This window comes from Mesoplodon densirostris, chromosome 7 (assembly GCF_025265405.1).
Source record: "Mesoplodon densirostris isolate mMesDen1 chromosome 7, mMesDen1 primary haplotype, whole genome shotgun sequence".
Classification (NCBI taxonomy): Eukaryota; Metazoa; Chordata; class Mammalia; order Artiodactyla; family Ziphiidae; genus Mesoplodon; species Mesoplodon densirostris.
The window spans coordinates 38,883,000-38,895,920 of record NC_082667.1 but is presented as its reverse complement, the minus strand read 5'-3'; the positions used below and the strand labels follow the sequence as shown (position 1 = coordinate 38,895,920).

The 12,921-nt window shown below is 36.6% G+C and overlaps 1 protein-coding gene across 1 annotated transcript in view; it reads left to right on the top strand.

Annotated features, from left to right (window-relative positions):
• The window catches only part of CEP57 (centrosomal protein 57), a 47,961-nt gene that overhangs the window by 26,917 nt on the left and 8,123 nt on the right, over positions 1-12,921 (top strand). The window contains exons 3-7 of the mRNA XM_060104806.1: positions 752-922; positions 1,281-1,402; positions 5,258-5,374; positions 6,510-6,587; positions 12,338-12,442. Of these exons, the coding sequence (XP_059960789.1) occupies positions 752-922; positions 1,281-1,402; positions 5,258-5,374; positions 6,510-6,587; positions 12,338-12,442 (593 nt within the window). The remainder of the gene's footprint in view (positions 1-751; positions 923-1,280; positions 1,403-5,257; positions 5,375-6,509; positions 6,588-12,337; positions 12,443-12,921) is intronic.

Below are 12,921 nucleotides of genomic sequence, written 5' to 3'. Positions count from 1 at the left end.
AAATATAAATAAATAGATAGATAAATAAATAAATAAAATATGAATGTTCTTTGATCCAGTAACTTAGTTTTTCAATTACTAATTGGTCACAAGAAAATAATCTTTTAAGTCTATCTGATTATATGAGGGAATGCTCACAGTTCCATAATGCTAAGTGAAAACACTTAGATCAGTTTTGACCTCAATTTATGTTATACATATAGGAAAAGATTTAAAGAAATGACCAAAATTGATAGTCATTATCTCTTAGGATTATCAGTTCTTCTCTTTGTTGTATTTTCCTATGCTTTCTACAGTGAATATGTATTATTTTATAATCAAAAGCTTTTGGGGGGGCAGAGTGCTTAGGTTTTTTTTGGAGATCAAAAAGAAATAGTCCTTTATGTACTTGACTATTTTTAGCTCTATAATTGGATTCTGCATGTGATCCTATTAGTAAAACAGAAAAGATTTATAGTTAATAAGTGCCTTGGGACAGTTTATGAATTTTGTATGATTAGCTAAATATTTTTACCATTTTATAAAATCTTTGAAATGTTTTTACCATGGCATTATGCTTTTTACTTGAGTACCTAGCACATTTCAGAGACTCAAAAGATGTCTTTAAATGGAGTTTTTTAAACAATTACCATTTGATGATAATTCCCAAAGAGTGATCCTCCATCAATTTTATTTTTTATTTAGATGAGTTTATTCTTTTTCAGTGAACTTTTTCCATAAGTATTATAGTATCCATGTTTGTATTTGGCAGCTATATTTTCTGCTCTGAAGAATCTTCAAGATAAAATTCGACGTTTAGAACTTGAAAGGATTCAGGCAGAAGAAACCTTGTCTAAAGAAAGAGTTGAATATAAGAAAGTACTGGATGAACAGATACAAGAAAGGGAGAATTCAAAGAATGAGGAATCAAAGCACAATCAAGGTTTGTTTAATTATGAAAGAAATGAAACACTATGAAAATAAGTATTATAAATCACTCTAAAAGAAATTCCACATTAGTGTTTTCTAGTGCTTGGTGTCTTCGAGCACTACAAAATTACATTTATATTTGGGAGCATTTTGTGGAACAAGTGCTGATGTCCTGTATTATATTTACTGTCTGAATTCAAGGCAGATTAGACTAACATGCAGAAAGAGAATGACTTAGGTCATCTGAAAAGGCTTCTAGAGCTACTGGAAAATGTTTATTATATATACTGTAGATTCATGTTAAGCAGCTTCTTAAAACTAAAACTTCTGCGAGTGAGCTAATTTCTGCTTTTCTTATGTATTCTTTTTAGAGCTGACATCTCAGCTGTTAGCTGCAGAAAATAAATGTAATCTTTTAGGAAAACAATTGGAATACATGCGTAACATGATAAAGCATGCAGAAATGGAGAGGACATCTGTATTAGGGAAACAGGTATGTTACTTCATAGAGTCACTCAAGAAAAGTTATAGAGAAAATTAAGTTGATATAAAGACCTTTTTTCTCAGTGAGGACTAATGGTGCTGTTAGAAATAATCAATTCTCTGTCCATCTTAAAAGGTAATAGTACCAGTAGTTCATTTTGAAAAACTGCTAGTGGAAGCTTTGAGAAAAATGTGGTTTGTTTTTCCAGCAAAGCTAAAAAGAGGAGTTTCCTTTTTGGATGACCCTCACGCACACTGCCATATCCTCTACACACAGCTTTGACAGCTTCTGCTTTGGAACAGTACAACAGCACAGGACTGAAATTACTTGGGATCAGTTATAACTGGTGTCTGAAGATTTGATTGGTCTTCATTGTTATTGCTGTATTTGGTAGAGTTTTACTTAAATTGGAAAAATACTATACATTTAATTGTGTTTTCAAGTCATGTTAACTCCTTTGTACATTATCAAAAGTATAAATAAGCATATTTGTACCTCTCTGCCTCTTGAATTTTGTTTAAAGACTCAACTCAGCACATTTCAAGGTTCTTTATACTTTGAAAAACTTTTTTACAGTTGTTATTTTAACAAAAATATTTTGCTCTGTTACATCAGAGGTATTTTAATTTAAGTAACCTATGCATTTACGAGAGGACATCTGCAACATCAGTCTCAAATATATTTTTTTAAAACATACCTCCTTTTCCTATTATGAATATAGAATTTGAATTCATCATGAATACCACAGTTTCTGGGCATCTTAACTTTATTATGCAAAAGTTGAATGTTTATATGCTTAATATTTTGCTGGGTACTCTGCAGTGTGAAAGAAATTAAATGCTTTCCACCTCAGTCAGCTTTCAGTCATAGTTGGAGATATCAAAGAAATATTTGATTGCACAGCAATATTTAAGAGGATGTTTCAGAAATTTTCATTTGTATTATATAGGTCTCTTTACTATGCCATTGAATTTATTTGTGACCATATTTTTTTTGTTTCCAGTTGGGTCCTCTTCAGTCCACCTATTTTTGTTGTTATTTTAATGTACCATTACTTTGCTTTTTATTCCTTCATTTTATTTCTTTGAACACTATAAAAATTCCCAGTCTTTTTAAAATCATTTTTTCTTATGAGAACTGTATACCTATATATATTTTTTTATGATGAACTCTTATTCTTTGGAGTTGTTTATCTTGGGAATTCCATACTTCTAAGTTGTGTAGGCAGCCTTATGAAATGGTTGTGGATTTGCCTTTGCTGGGGCTTGATGGGTTTCCCTGGTTCTGGTCTGCATTTATGATAGTTTGTTGGCTTTGGGCTCTTGCATCGTGCAGATGGTACGTTGCCTGAGATTTATGTCACGTTCCTTGTGTATCTTATACACCAAGGCTATAGTCTTGCCTCATGTAATATTTGGCTTCAGTATAACTTGCTTTTGATTTATCTTTTTTGCATCTGAAGACTTCCCTTTCTTCAAACTTGCTATGCAATTATTATTATTTCTATGTTTTCTCTGACACTTTTGTGTGATGGATGGGGTTGGGAAAGGGATGGTGAGTTAAATCTGCCACATGATTGGAAATGGCAAAACATTATGTACAGTAATACACAGTTCTCTTCATTGGCATATTTCTGTTCTCGGGTTAGAAAGCATCTATAAGACAACAGTGAGATGTCTTGACTAATATTGATATAGCTGTTAGACATATATATATATATATATATATATATATATATATATATATATATATGTCTTTGAATTAAGCCCCGTTTTCATCAGTAAAGTTTGATTAGCCCATTTTATAAGAGTGGTTCCAATACTGGAAGTGAAGTGTGATTTGTGCCAATATTTAACTTAATGTATTATTTCAAGGGCAATAACTATCCACTAAGGTGGGTGGGAGGAAATTAGTAGTTCACACAAATTCCTGAGAAATTTATTGGTTTGTATTACTTTGTCATATTCAAATTTCTGTTAGTGTGATACTTATTGCTATAGACTTGTATATGAAGGTACACTGTTTACAAGTTCACGTGCTTAATGTTTTGCTTTTTACCAGTAGACCTTAGTTCAGCAGACTTCCACTTCTTATCCTAGTTTAATGGTTTATCCTGTGGCTGTCAGTCCTTAAATCTGATAGGTGGCAGTCTTTTCAAATCCTTGACCCTAAGCCTGGAAAAAAAAAAATGATGGATGTTTTGCATAGAATTCAGAGGAAGTGTAAATGTTACATACCAAAACCATGATTATTGCCTTAATTAAGAGATTAACTATGTAAGAGAACCAGACTAATTACAACTATTTGTGTGTAGCCTATATGTCTAGTAAATACCTTCATTCAGAGCGTATTAACAAGTCTTAGTTAGAGAACCAAATGTTATAATAGTATATAGTAAGAACAACATTTCACTTGTATTTATTAATTTTCCTCTGGTTTCATCTTAATATTGTTTTCCTGGAATTCCTCTGTAGTACCTAAGTAGTTGTATGAAAAGCCAGACAACATCCCTAGTACTTATTTTACTTGTAACTGGAAGTTTGTACTTTTTAATTTTTATTTTATATTGGAATGTGGTTGATTGACAATGTTGTGTTAGTTTCAGGTGTACAGCAGAGTGATTCAGTTATACATATACATGTGTCTATTCTTTTTCAAATTATTTTCCCATTTAGGTTATTGTAGAATATTCAGCAGAGTTTCATATGCTATACATAGGTCCTTGTTGGTGATCAATTTTAAATATAGAAGTGTGTACATGTCAATCCCAAACTCCCAATTAATCCGTCCCCCCCGACCTTTCCCCTTTGGTGACCATAAGTTTGTTTTCTAAGTCTGTGAGTCTGAAGAAACTTAGTATTTTTTTGATTTTTTAAAGGACTGATTTGTAAAAGTCAGTTTTACAATTATCTAGGTCATAGCCTACCTTTTCTCAAGTAAAGGTGGTTAGAATCATTTTAGGTTAGTGGGGTTTTTGCCTGGTTACGTTTCAAGGTTTTATATGGTGAAGGAATCTCAGATTCCTTTTAATTTTTTCAGGGAATTTAGATTACTTTTCTTTTTTTTTGTTTGTTTGTTTTTGGGTGGGTTTTTTTGCGTTACGCAGGCCTCTTACTATTGTGGCCTCTCCCGTTGGCAGAGCACAGGCTCCGGACGCGCAGTCTTAGTGGCCATGGCTAACGGGCCCAGCCGCTCCGCGGCATGTGGGATCTTCCCGGACCGGGGCACGAACCCGCGTCCCCTGCATCGGCAGGCGGACTCTCAACCACTGCGCCACCAGGGAAGCCCTAGATTACTTTTGATTAAGACCTGTAGATCAGATACTTAGGATAGAAGCATCATGACTGAAAAACTATTCATAGGAACACCTTTCTAAAAGTATTATTTTCACTTGTCCAACAAGTGTTTATAGCCACTGTACTAGGCAAGTGGAGACCACAAAAATCAGAGACTACTGTGATTGTGGGTTTTTTTTTTTGTTTGTTTTTTTGCGGTACGCAGGCCTCTCATTGTTGTGGCCTCTCCCGTTGCGGAGCACAGGCTCCGGACGCACAGGCTCAGCGGCCATGGCTCACGGGCCTAGCTGCTCCACGGCATGTGGGATCTTCCTGGACCGGGGCACAAACCCATGTTCCCTGCATCAGCAGGCGGACTCTCAACCACTGCGCCACCAGGGAAGCCCTGTGATTGTGTCTTGTAGTATAATAACATATATGTAAGTATAAAATAGTGCACTAAAAATATAAGAACTTTGAATAATAAAAAAAAGAAAAGCCAGACAAGTAGCATACAACATAGTACCCTCAGTGTTAGTTTTTCAGTTTTTTGTCAAATTATTATGCTGTGTTTAATATTGTTTCCCAGGTTTCCCTAGAAAGAGAACGACAACATGATCAAACGCATGTTCAAAACCAACTTGAAAAATTGGATCTTCTTGAACAAGAGTATAACAAGCTTATCACAATGCAGGCCCTTGCAGAAGTCAGTGAAAATCTTTTTTACTCATCAATGCATAATATTGGTTCTTATGTAAAATTGGTTATTTTATAATATACTGGATATTTTATAGGAAAAAAAGTGACCTTGTAGCAAAGCAACATAGGAATTTTTTTAAAGGAAGAAATGTAAATTTGGAGAGAAAGTTCACATTTTACCATCTTAGTGTACATAAGGAAGGAGTTCTTTTTGAAAATGTTGAAAGATGAAGTGTTTTTGAGTATCCTTAAGGCTTGTATCACTTGGTTTTTGTTCTCTGAACTAATATTAGTTTTTTGTTTGTTTTTTTAAATTTTTTATTTATTTTTGGCTGCATGGGGTCTTTGTTGCTGTGCGTGGGCTTTCTCTAGTTGTGGTGAGTGGGGGCTACTCTTCGTTGTGGTGCACGGGCTTCTCATTGCAGTGTCTTCTCTTATTGCAGAGCATGTGCGCTAGGCACGTGGGCTTCAATAGCTGCAGCACACAGACTCAGTAGTTGCAGCACATGGGCCCTAGAGCACACGGGCTTCAGTAGTTGTGGCATGTGGGCTCAGTAATTGTGGCTCGCAGGCTCTAGAGCTCAGGCTCAGCAGTTGTGACGCATGGGCCTAGTTCCTCTGCAGCATGTGGGGTCTTCCCAGACCGGGGATCAAACCCGTGTCCCCTGCCTTGGCAGGTGTATTCCCAACCACTGCGCTGCCAAGGAAGTCCTAATTTTAGTCTCAGTTGATTCATTTGGGAAGTATTTAATACCACTGAGACTATAAAGTTTCAGATTCAGCTTCCATGTAGCCCAGGGGTCTCCAGCTGATTAGGAACCGGGCCACACAGCAGGTGAGTGGTGGGTGAGCGAGCAAAGCTTCATCTGCTGCTCTGCATCGCTCGCATTACTGCCTGAACCATTCCCCCCCCCCACCTCATCCATAGAAAAATTGTCTTCCATGAGAAACCGGTCCCTGGTGCCTAAAAGGTTGGGGACCGCTGATGTAGCCTGTGTGGCTTCATACAGAGGCTGTGTTCTTTGGCTGTGAATTTTACCCATAATTCTGTGGAATTGCAAAGGAGAGTCATGGATAAAAATTTTACAAATAGACACTGAAACTCTTTTCACTATTATCACTTTTAATATTTTTATCACTAGAAAAAAGTGCGAAAGTTAGAAGCAAAACTCCATCTAGAAGAACAGGAAAGGAAACGTATGCAAGCTAAGGCAGCCCAGGTAAGTTGAAATGTGAGCAGGTAGGCTCCACATTTCATGCTACTCTTCATATATATAAATAGATGTAGATGTGCGCTGCTTTGATTATTTATAATTTGGATTGGTCCAGTATATAAATTTGCAGACTTAGCTTAATACGGAAAACTATAAAAATATTTTTACAGACAGAAAGTAAAAGCTGAGCAATTCTTTAGGGTTTTTTAAATTGTGGGCTTTCGATCAGCTTTATTTTTTTTAAATCAATAGACTAAAAAATATCAGCGACTGTATACATAATATAATACGTAATCATCTAAAACTTTCCACATTAGTCACTATTGGAAATGTTTGAAAGCCTCATTCAGTATCCTGCTTGTAGGTGCTTCCCTTTTTTGGTGGCCTCGAGACACGAGGACAGTAGCTTAGGTAGTGGGCTGCCCAACAGGTGGTAACCCATACTAATTTACAAAAGCCACCATATAAGGAAAATGAGCTCTGCTCATTCCTAGCCTTGAATTTTTATCCCATGCAGGGGCCACCAGGTGGAATAGGTGAGGCAGTGTGAATTCACAGAATCATTGAGTTTATATATACCAACTAGAACTGCATTTCTAGAAGATATAGCAACATTTCTATATCCACCAAATCGTACAGGCTAAATAAAATACTTCTGTTTATAACTGAAGACTCTCCCCATGTGAGCTTATTAATTCAAATACCTCTCGTTTATTGCCCCTCCCCTTCCAAAGTCTTCAAGTTTTATAACATTTACATGTATCTTTTCTCATAATATTAACACAAGAAGCAGGTCCTGATTCCAAAACAATTAGGAGAGGAGGCTCTGCAGTTCAGGTTGTGGCCAGATGCCAACGGTGTCCTGGGCTCACTTCATAAATGTGCTCGCAGGACTATAAACATCTATTATCTCATCTTTGTTATCTTGTCTGTTTTTCCAGTGCTTCCCAGAAGTCATTGACTTACCATATTCTCTTTCTATTGAACCCGATATATTTTCTTTCTCAAATATTTACCTTCTGATCAATTTGCATGTATTTTTTACCTCTCTGTGCTTTCTGAGTTATATAGTCATTGTGGCTTTATTTTTGACCACCAACAAATTTTGAAATTACTTGATTTCTCTCCCCATTCCACTTTTTAGGGTAGGTAGGCCACTTTACTGTGCCTCTGTTTCTTGACTCATAACATGCAAACTTTAAAGTTATGCTTTATATACATTGTGGTGGTGAGTTCTATTATACATGAAATACAGAATTAACAAGTTCATTATTTTATGAATTTAAAAAATTATATTGTGGTTGTTTTGTTTTGTATTTAGCAGGCAAAAAGTTGGGACCAAATCAGTTATTACTGATAATATATCAGTAAAGGTTTTGAGTTCTGATAGTGAACACTGTTGTGGTAGAATAGGGGCCAGGGTTGATACGTGGTTCCAAGTCTAACCATAATTTGTGTAGTCCTGGGCGAGATATGTAAGCGTTCAGAGCTTGGAATTTTACCACTGATACTGGTCTTTATTTTACATCTTCTTAATGTTGGAGACATCGAACAAGAGAAAATATAATGAAAGCACTTAAAAATGTTAAAAACTCTGCCACACAAATATATGACAGCTACTGGGAAGAACTTAGGAAGTTAAAATAGTTCACTTTTTTTTTCTTTTGTATACTTCTCAAACTCATTGGCTTCATAGGTCTTCCAGAGTAGTAATTTCATGTTCATGGAATTATGTCCATTCACTTTACTATGTATAAAGCATCGTTAGTTGTGTGGGAATGTAGACACTCCTGAGAGAGGAATCCCTGTGTTCCTTGTCACTGAATAAATTCTATCCCCAAAGAATGCAGTCATTGTGGGAAGCATTAGTAATCATCTCAGGATTTCTTTTAACTAATCCATTGGTTCTGAGTGTTTGAGCTCCATCATAATTTCCTGAAGAACAGGACCAGATGGCTTCACAGGTGAATTCTATCAAACATTTAGAGAAGAGCTAACACCTATCCTCAAACTCTTCCAAAATATAGCAGAGGGAGGAGCACTCCCAAACTCATTCTACGAGGCCACCATCACCTTGATACCAAAAACAGGCAAGGATGTCACAAAGAAAGAAAACTACAGGCCAATATCACTGATGAACATAGATGCAAAAATCCTCAACAAAATATTAGCAAACAGAATCCAACAGCACATTAAAAGGATCATACACCATAATCAAGTGGGGTTTATTCCAGGAATGCAAGGATTCTTCAATATACGCAAATCAATCAATGTGATACACCATATTAACAAGTTGAAGGAGAAAAACCATATGATCATCTCAATAGATGCAGAGAAAGCTTTCGACAAAATTCAACACCCATTTATGATAAAAACCCTGCAGAAAGTAGGCATAGAGGGAACTTTCCTCAACATAATAAAGGCCATATATGACAAACCCACAGCCAACATTGTCCTCAATGGTGAAAAACTGAAAGCATTTCCACTAAGATCAGGAACAAGACAAGGCTGCCCACTCTCACCACTCTTATTCAACTTAGTTTTGGAAGTTTTAGCCACAGCAATCAGAGAAGAAAAGGAAATAAAAGAAATCCAAATTGGAAAAGAAGAAGTAAAGCTGTCACTGTTTGCAGATGACATGATACTATACATAGAGAATCCTAAAGATGCTACCGAAAAACTACTAGAGCTAATCAATGAATTTGGTAAAGTAGCAGGACACAAAATTAATGTACAGAAATCTCTGGCATTCCTGTACACTAATGATGAAAAATCTGAAAATGAAATCAAGGAAACACTCCCATTTACCATTGCAACAAAAAGAATAAAATATCTAGGAATAAACCTACCTAAGGAGACAAAAGACCTGTGCAGAAAATTATAAGACACTGATGAAAGAAATTAAAGATGATACAAATAGATGGATAGATATACCAAGCTCCTGGATTAGAAGAATCAATATTGTGAAAATGACTCTACTACCCAAAGCAATCTACAGATTCAATGCAATCCCTATCAAACTACCACTGGCATTTTTCACAGAACTAGAACAAAAAATTTCAAAATTTGTTTGGAAAAACAAAAGACCCCGAATAGCCAAAGCAATCTTGAGAACGAAAAACGGAGCTGGAGGAATCAGGCTCCCTGACTTCAGACTATACTTCAAAGCTACAGTAATCAAGACAGTGTGATACTGGCACAAAAACAGAAAGATAGATCAATGGAACAGGATAGAAAGCCCAGAGATAAACCCACGCACATATGGTCAACTTGTCTTTCATAAAGGAGGCAGGAATGTACAGTGGAGAAAGGACAGCCTCTTCAATAAGTGGTGCTGGGAAAACTGGACAGGGACATGTAAAAGTATGAGATTAGATCATTCCCTAACACCATACACAAAAATAAGCTCAAAATGGATTAAAGACTTAAATGTAAGGCCAGAAACTATCAAACTTTTAGAGGAAAACATAGGCAAAACACTCTATGACATAAATCACAGCAAGATCCTTTTGGACCCACCTCCTTGAAAAATGGAAATAAAAACAAAGATAAACAAATGGGACCTAATGAAACTTCAAAGCTTTTGCACAGCAAAGGAAACCATAAACAAGACCAAAAGACAACCCTCAGAATGGGAGAAAATATTTGCAAATGAAGCAACTGACAAAGGATTAATCTCCAAAATTTATAAGCAGCTCATGCAGCTCAATAGCAAAAAAACAAACAACCCAATCCAAAAATGGGCAGAAGACTTAAATAGGCATTTCTCCAAAGAAGATATACAGACTGCCAACAAACACATGAAAGAATGCTCGACGTCATTAATCATTAGAGAAATGCAAATCAAAACTACAATGAGATATCATCTCACACCAGTCAGAATGGCCATCATCAAGAAATCTAGAAACAATAAATGCTGGAGAGGGTGTGGAGAAAAGGGAACACTCTTGCACTGCTGGTGGGAATGTGAATTGGTACAGCCACTATGGAGAACAGTATGGAGGTTCCTTAAAAAACTACAAATAGAACTACCATATGACCCAGCCATCCCACTACTAGGCATATACCCTGAGAAAACCATAATTCAAAAAGAGACATGTACCAAAATGTTCATTGCAGCTCTATTCACAATAGCCTGGAGCTGGAAACAACCTAAGTGTCCATCATCGGATGAATGGATAAAGAAGATGTGGCACATATATACAATGGAATATTACTCAGCCATAAAAAGAAACGAAATTGAGCTATTTGTAATGAGGTGGATAGACCTAGAGTCTGTCATACAGAGTGAAGTAAGTCAGAAAGAGAAAGACAAATACCGTATGCTAACACATATATATGGAATTTAAGGGAAAAAATGTCATGAAGAACCTATGGGTAAAACAGGAATAAAGACACAGACCTACTTGAGAATGGACTTGAGGATATTGGGAGGAGGAAGTGTAAGTGCTGACAAAGCGAAAGAGAGGAATGGACACATATACAGTACCAAACGTAAGGTAGATAGATAGTGGGAAGCAGCCGCATAGCACAGGGAGATCAGCTCGGTGCTTTGTGACCGCCTGGAGGGGTGGGATAGGGAGGGTGGGAGGGAGGGAGACGCAAGAGGGAAGGGATGTGGGAACAGATGTATATGTATGACTGATTCACTTTGTTACAAAGCAGAAACTAATAAAAAAAAAAAACTTTTAAAATATAAATTTCCCCAGCCTGTAATGTTTAAAATCATGACGTCTGGAGAGGCACCTGACAATCTGAATTTTCTCATAAACTCCAGACAATTTTGATACATAGGCAGGTTTGAAAACCAGTATTCTAGACAAATACACACACAGACACACACTCACACACACACACCTGTGAATATGCATGTAATTATATATATGTATATATATATATATATATATATATATATATATTTTTTTTTTGGCAGTACGCGGGCCTCTCACTGCCGTGGCCTCTCCTGTTGCGGAGCACAGGCTCCGGACGCACAGGCTCAGCAGCCATGGCTCACAGGCCCAGCTGCTCCGCGGCATGTGGGATCTTCCCAGACCGGGGCACGAACCCGTGTCCCCTGCATTGGCAGGTGGACTCTCAACCACTGCGCCACCAGGGGAGCCCTGTAATTATATTTTTTAAGGAAAGTTGAAAACAGCAGTCCTTGTTTGAAATCCTTAGTAATTGTTTGTGGAATTTCTACCATATTAAATTAATGTAGTTACTAAGCTTCTAGAGAAAAGGGCTTGATAACATTCTCTGATATACCTCCCAGTTCTTTTGGACATAGATTTCCAGTTCCTTCTTCTTACATTGTTAAGTGTATGAGTTTTTAAAAGAGGAAGAAATTGTACTTTGTTCTCCAGCTGCTTTGTGTCCAGCGCTGTTGTATATGCCGTGCGTGAAAAGAAGAAAATGTTGAAACATTGGTTTGGAGTTGGAAATACTGCCTTTAACTCATTAGACATAATTTAAGGACCAACCTCAAATAAGGAGCTAAAAGTTTCCTGGCTAAGTGAAAGGACAAATTATAGGACAGCACTTTAAGTAAATTGAGAGAGTGGTATTGATTTAAAATATTGGATAAATGTTGACGGATTGATTCCAGATATAGCTACACAGCTATGATGGGTTTTTCATTCTATACTCTACAATACTACTGTAGGTTTTTTTAACAGGCCTTTACGTGGCAGATCTCACATTTGAGTCATAGCTTTTATTTCTACAGTATTAACTTTAGGCTCTCATATTTTTCCTAGTTGCAGACTGCTCTAGAAACAAATAGACTTATCTTTGAAGATAAGGCAACTTCATGTGTTCCTAATGCAAAAAGAATTAAAAAGAAGTCAAAACCACCAGAAAAGGTATGAAAAAAGAACCATTAAGTCATAGTGCTGGTTATTACTTGGCGTAGTTTATGTGAAAACACTGATAAACCATGTGGTACTTCAACCTTGGATGAGTGAATCTCTTTCATTTTCAGTTTCTTCATTGGGAAAATGGGGATAAGTAATATCTACTTCTAAATTTTCACCCTGACAGTGAGATAATATATATGAAAGTGTTAGAACTACATAGCACTGCACAAATGTTAGTTACTATTCAGTATCACATTATCTTTTGCACTTAAAAGTTTGTGTATATATATATATGCACGCGTGCCCGTGCACACACACACACACAGTTTCTCTACTGAGACTGTAACTGATGTTTTGTCAGGAACTATTTTTTCTTTCCTAGCCTTTCCTAGGCTAGGATATGTGTTGACAAGTATTATTAGGAGCTCCAGACCATAATGCCAATAGAGATAAAACAAGCAGTAGCCCAGCAGTAAGCTGAAGTT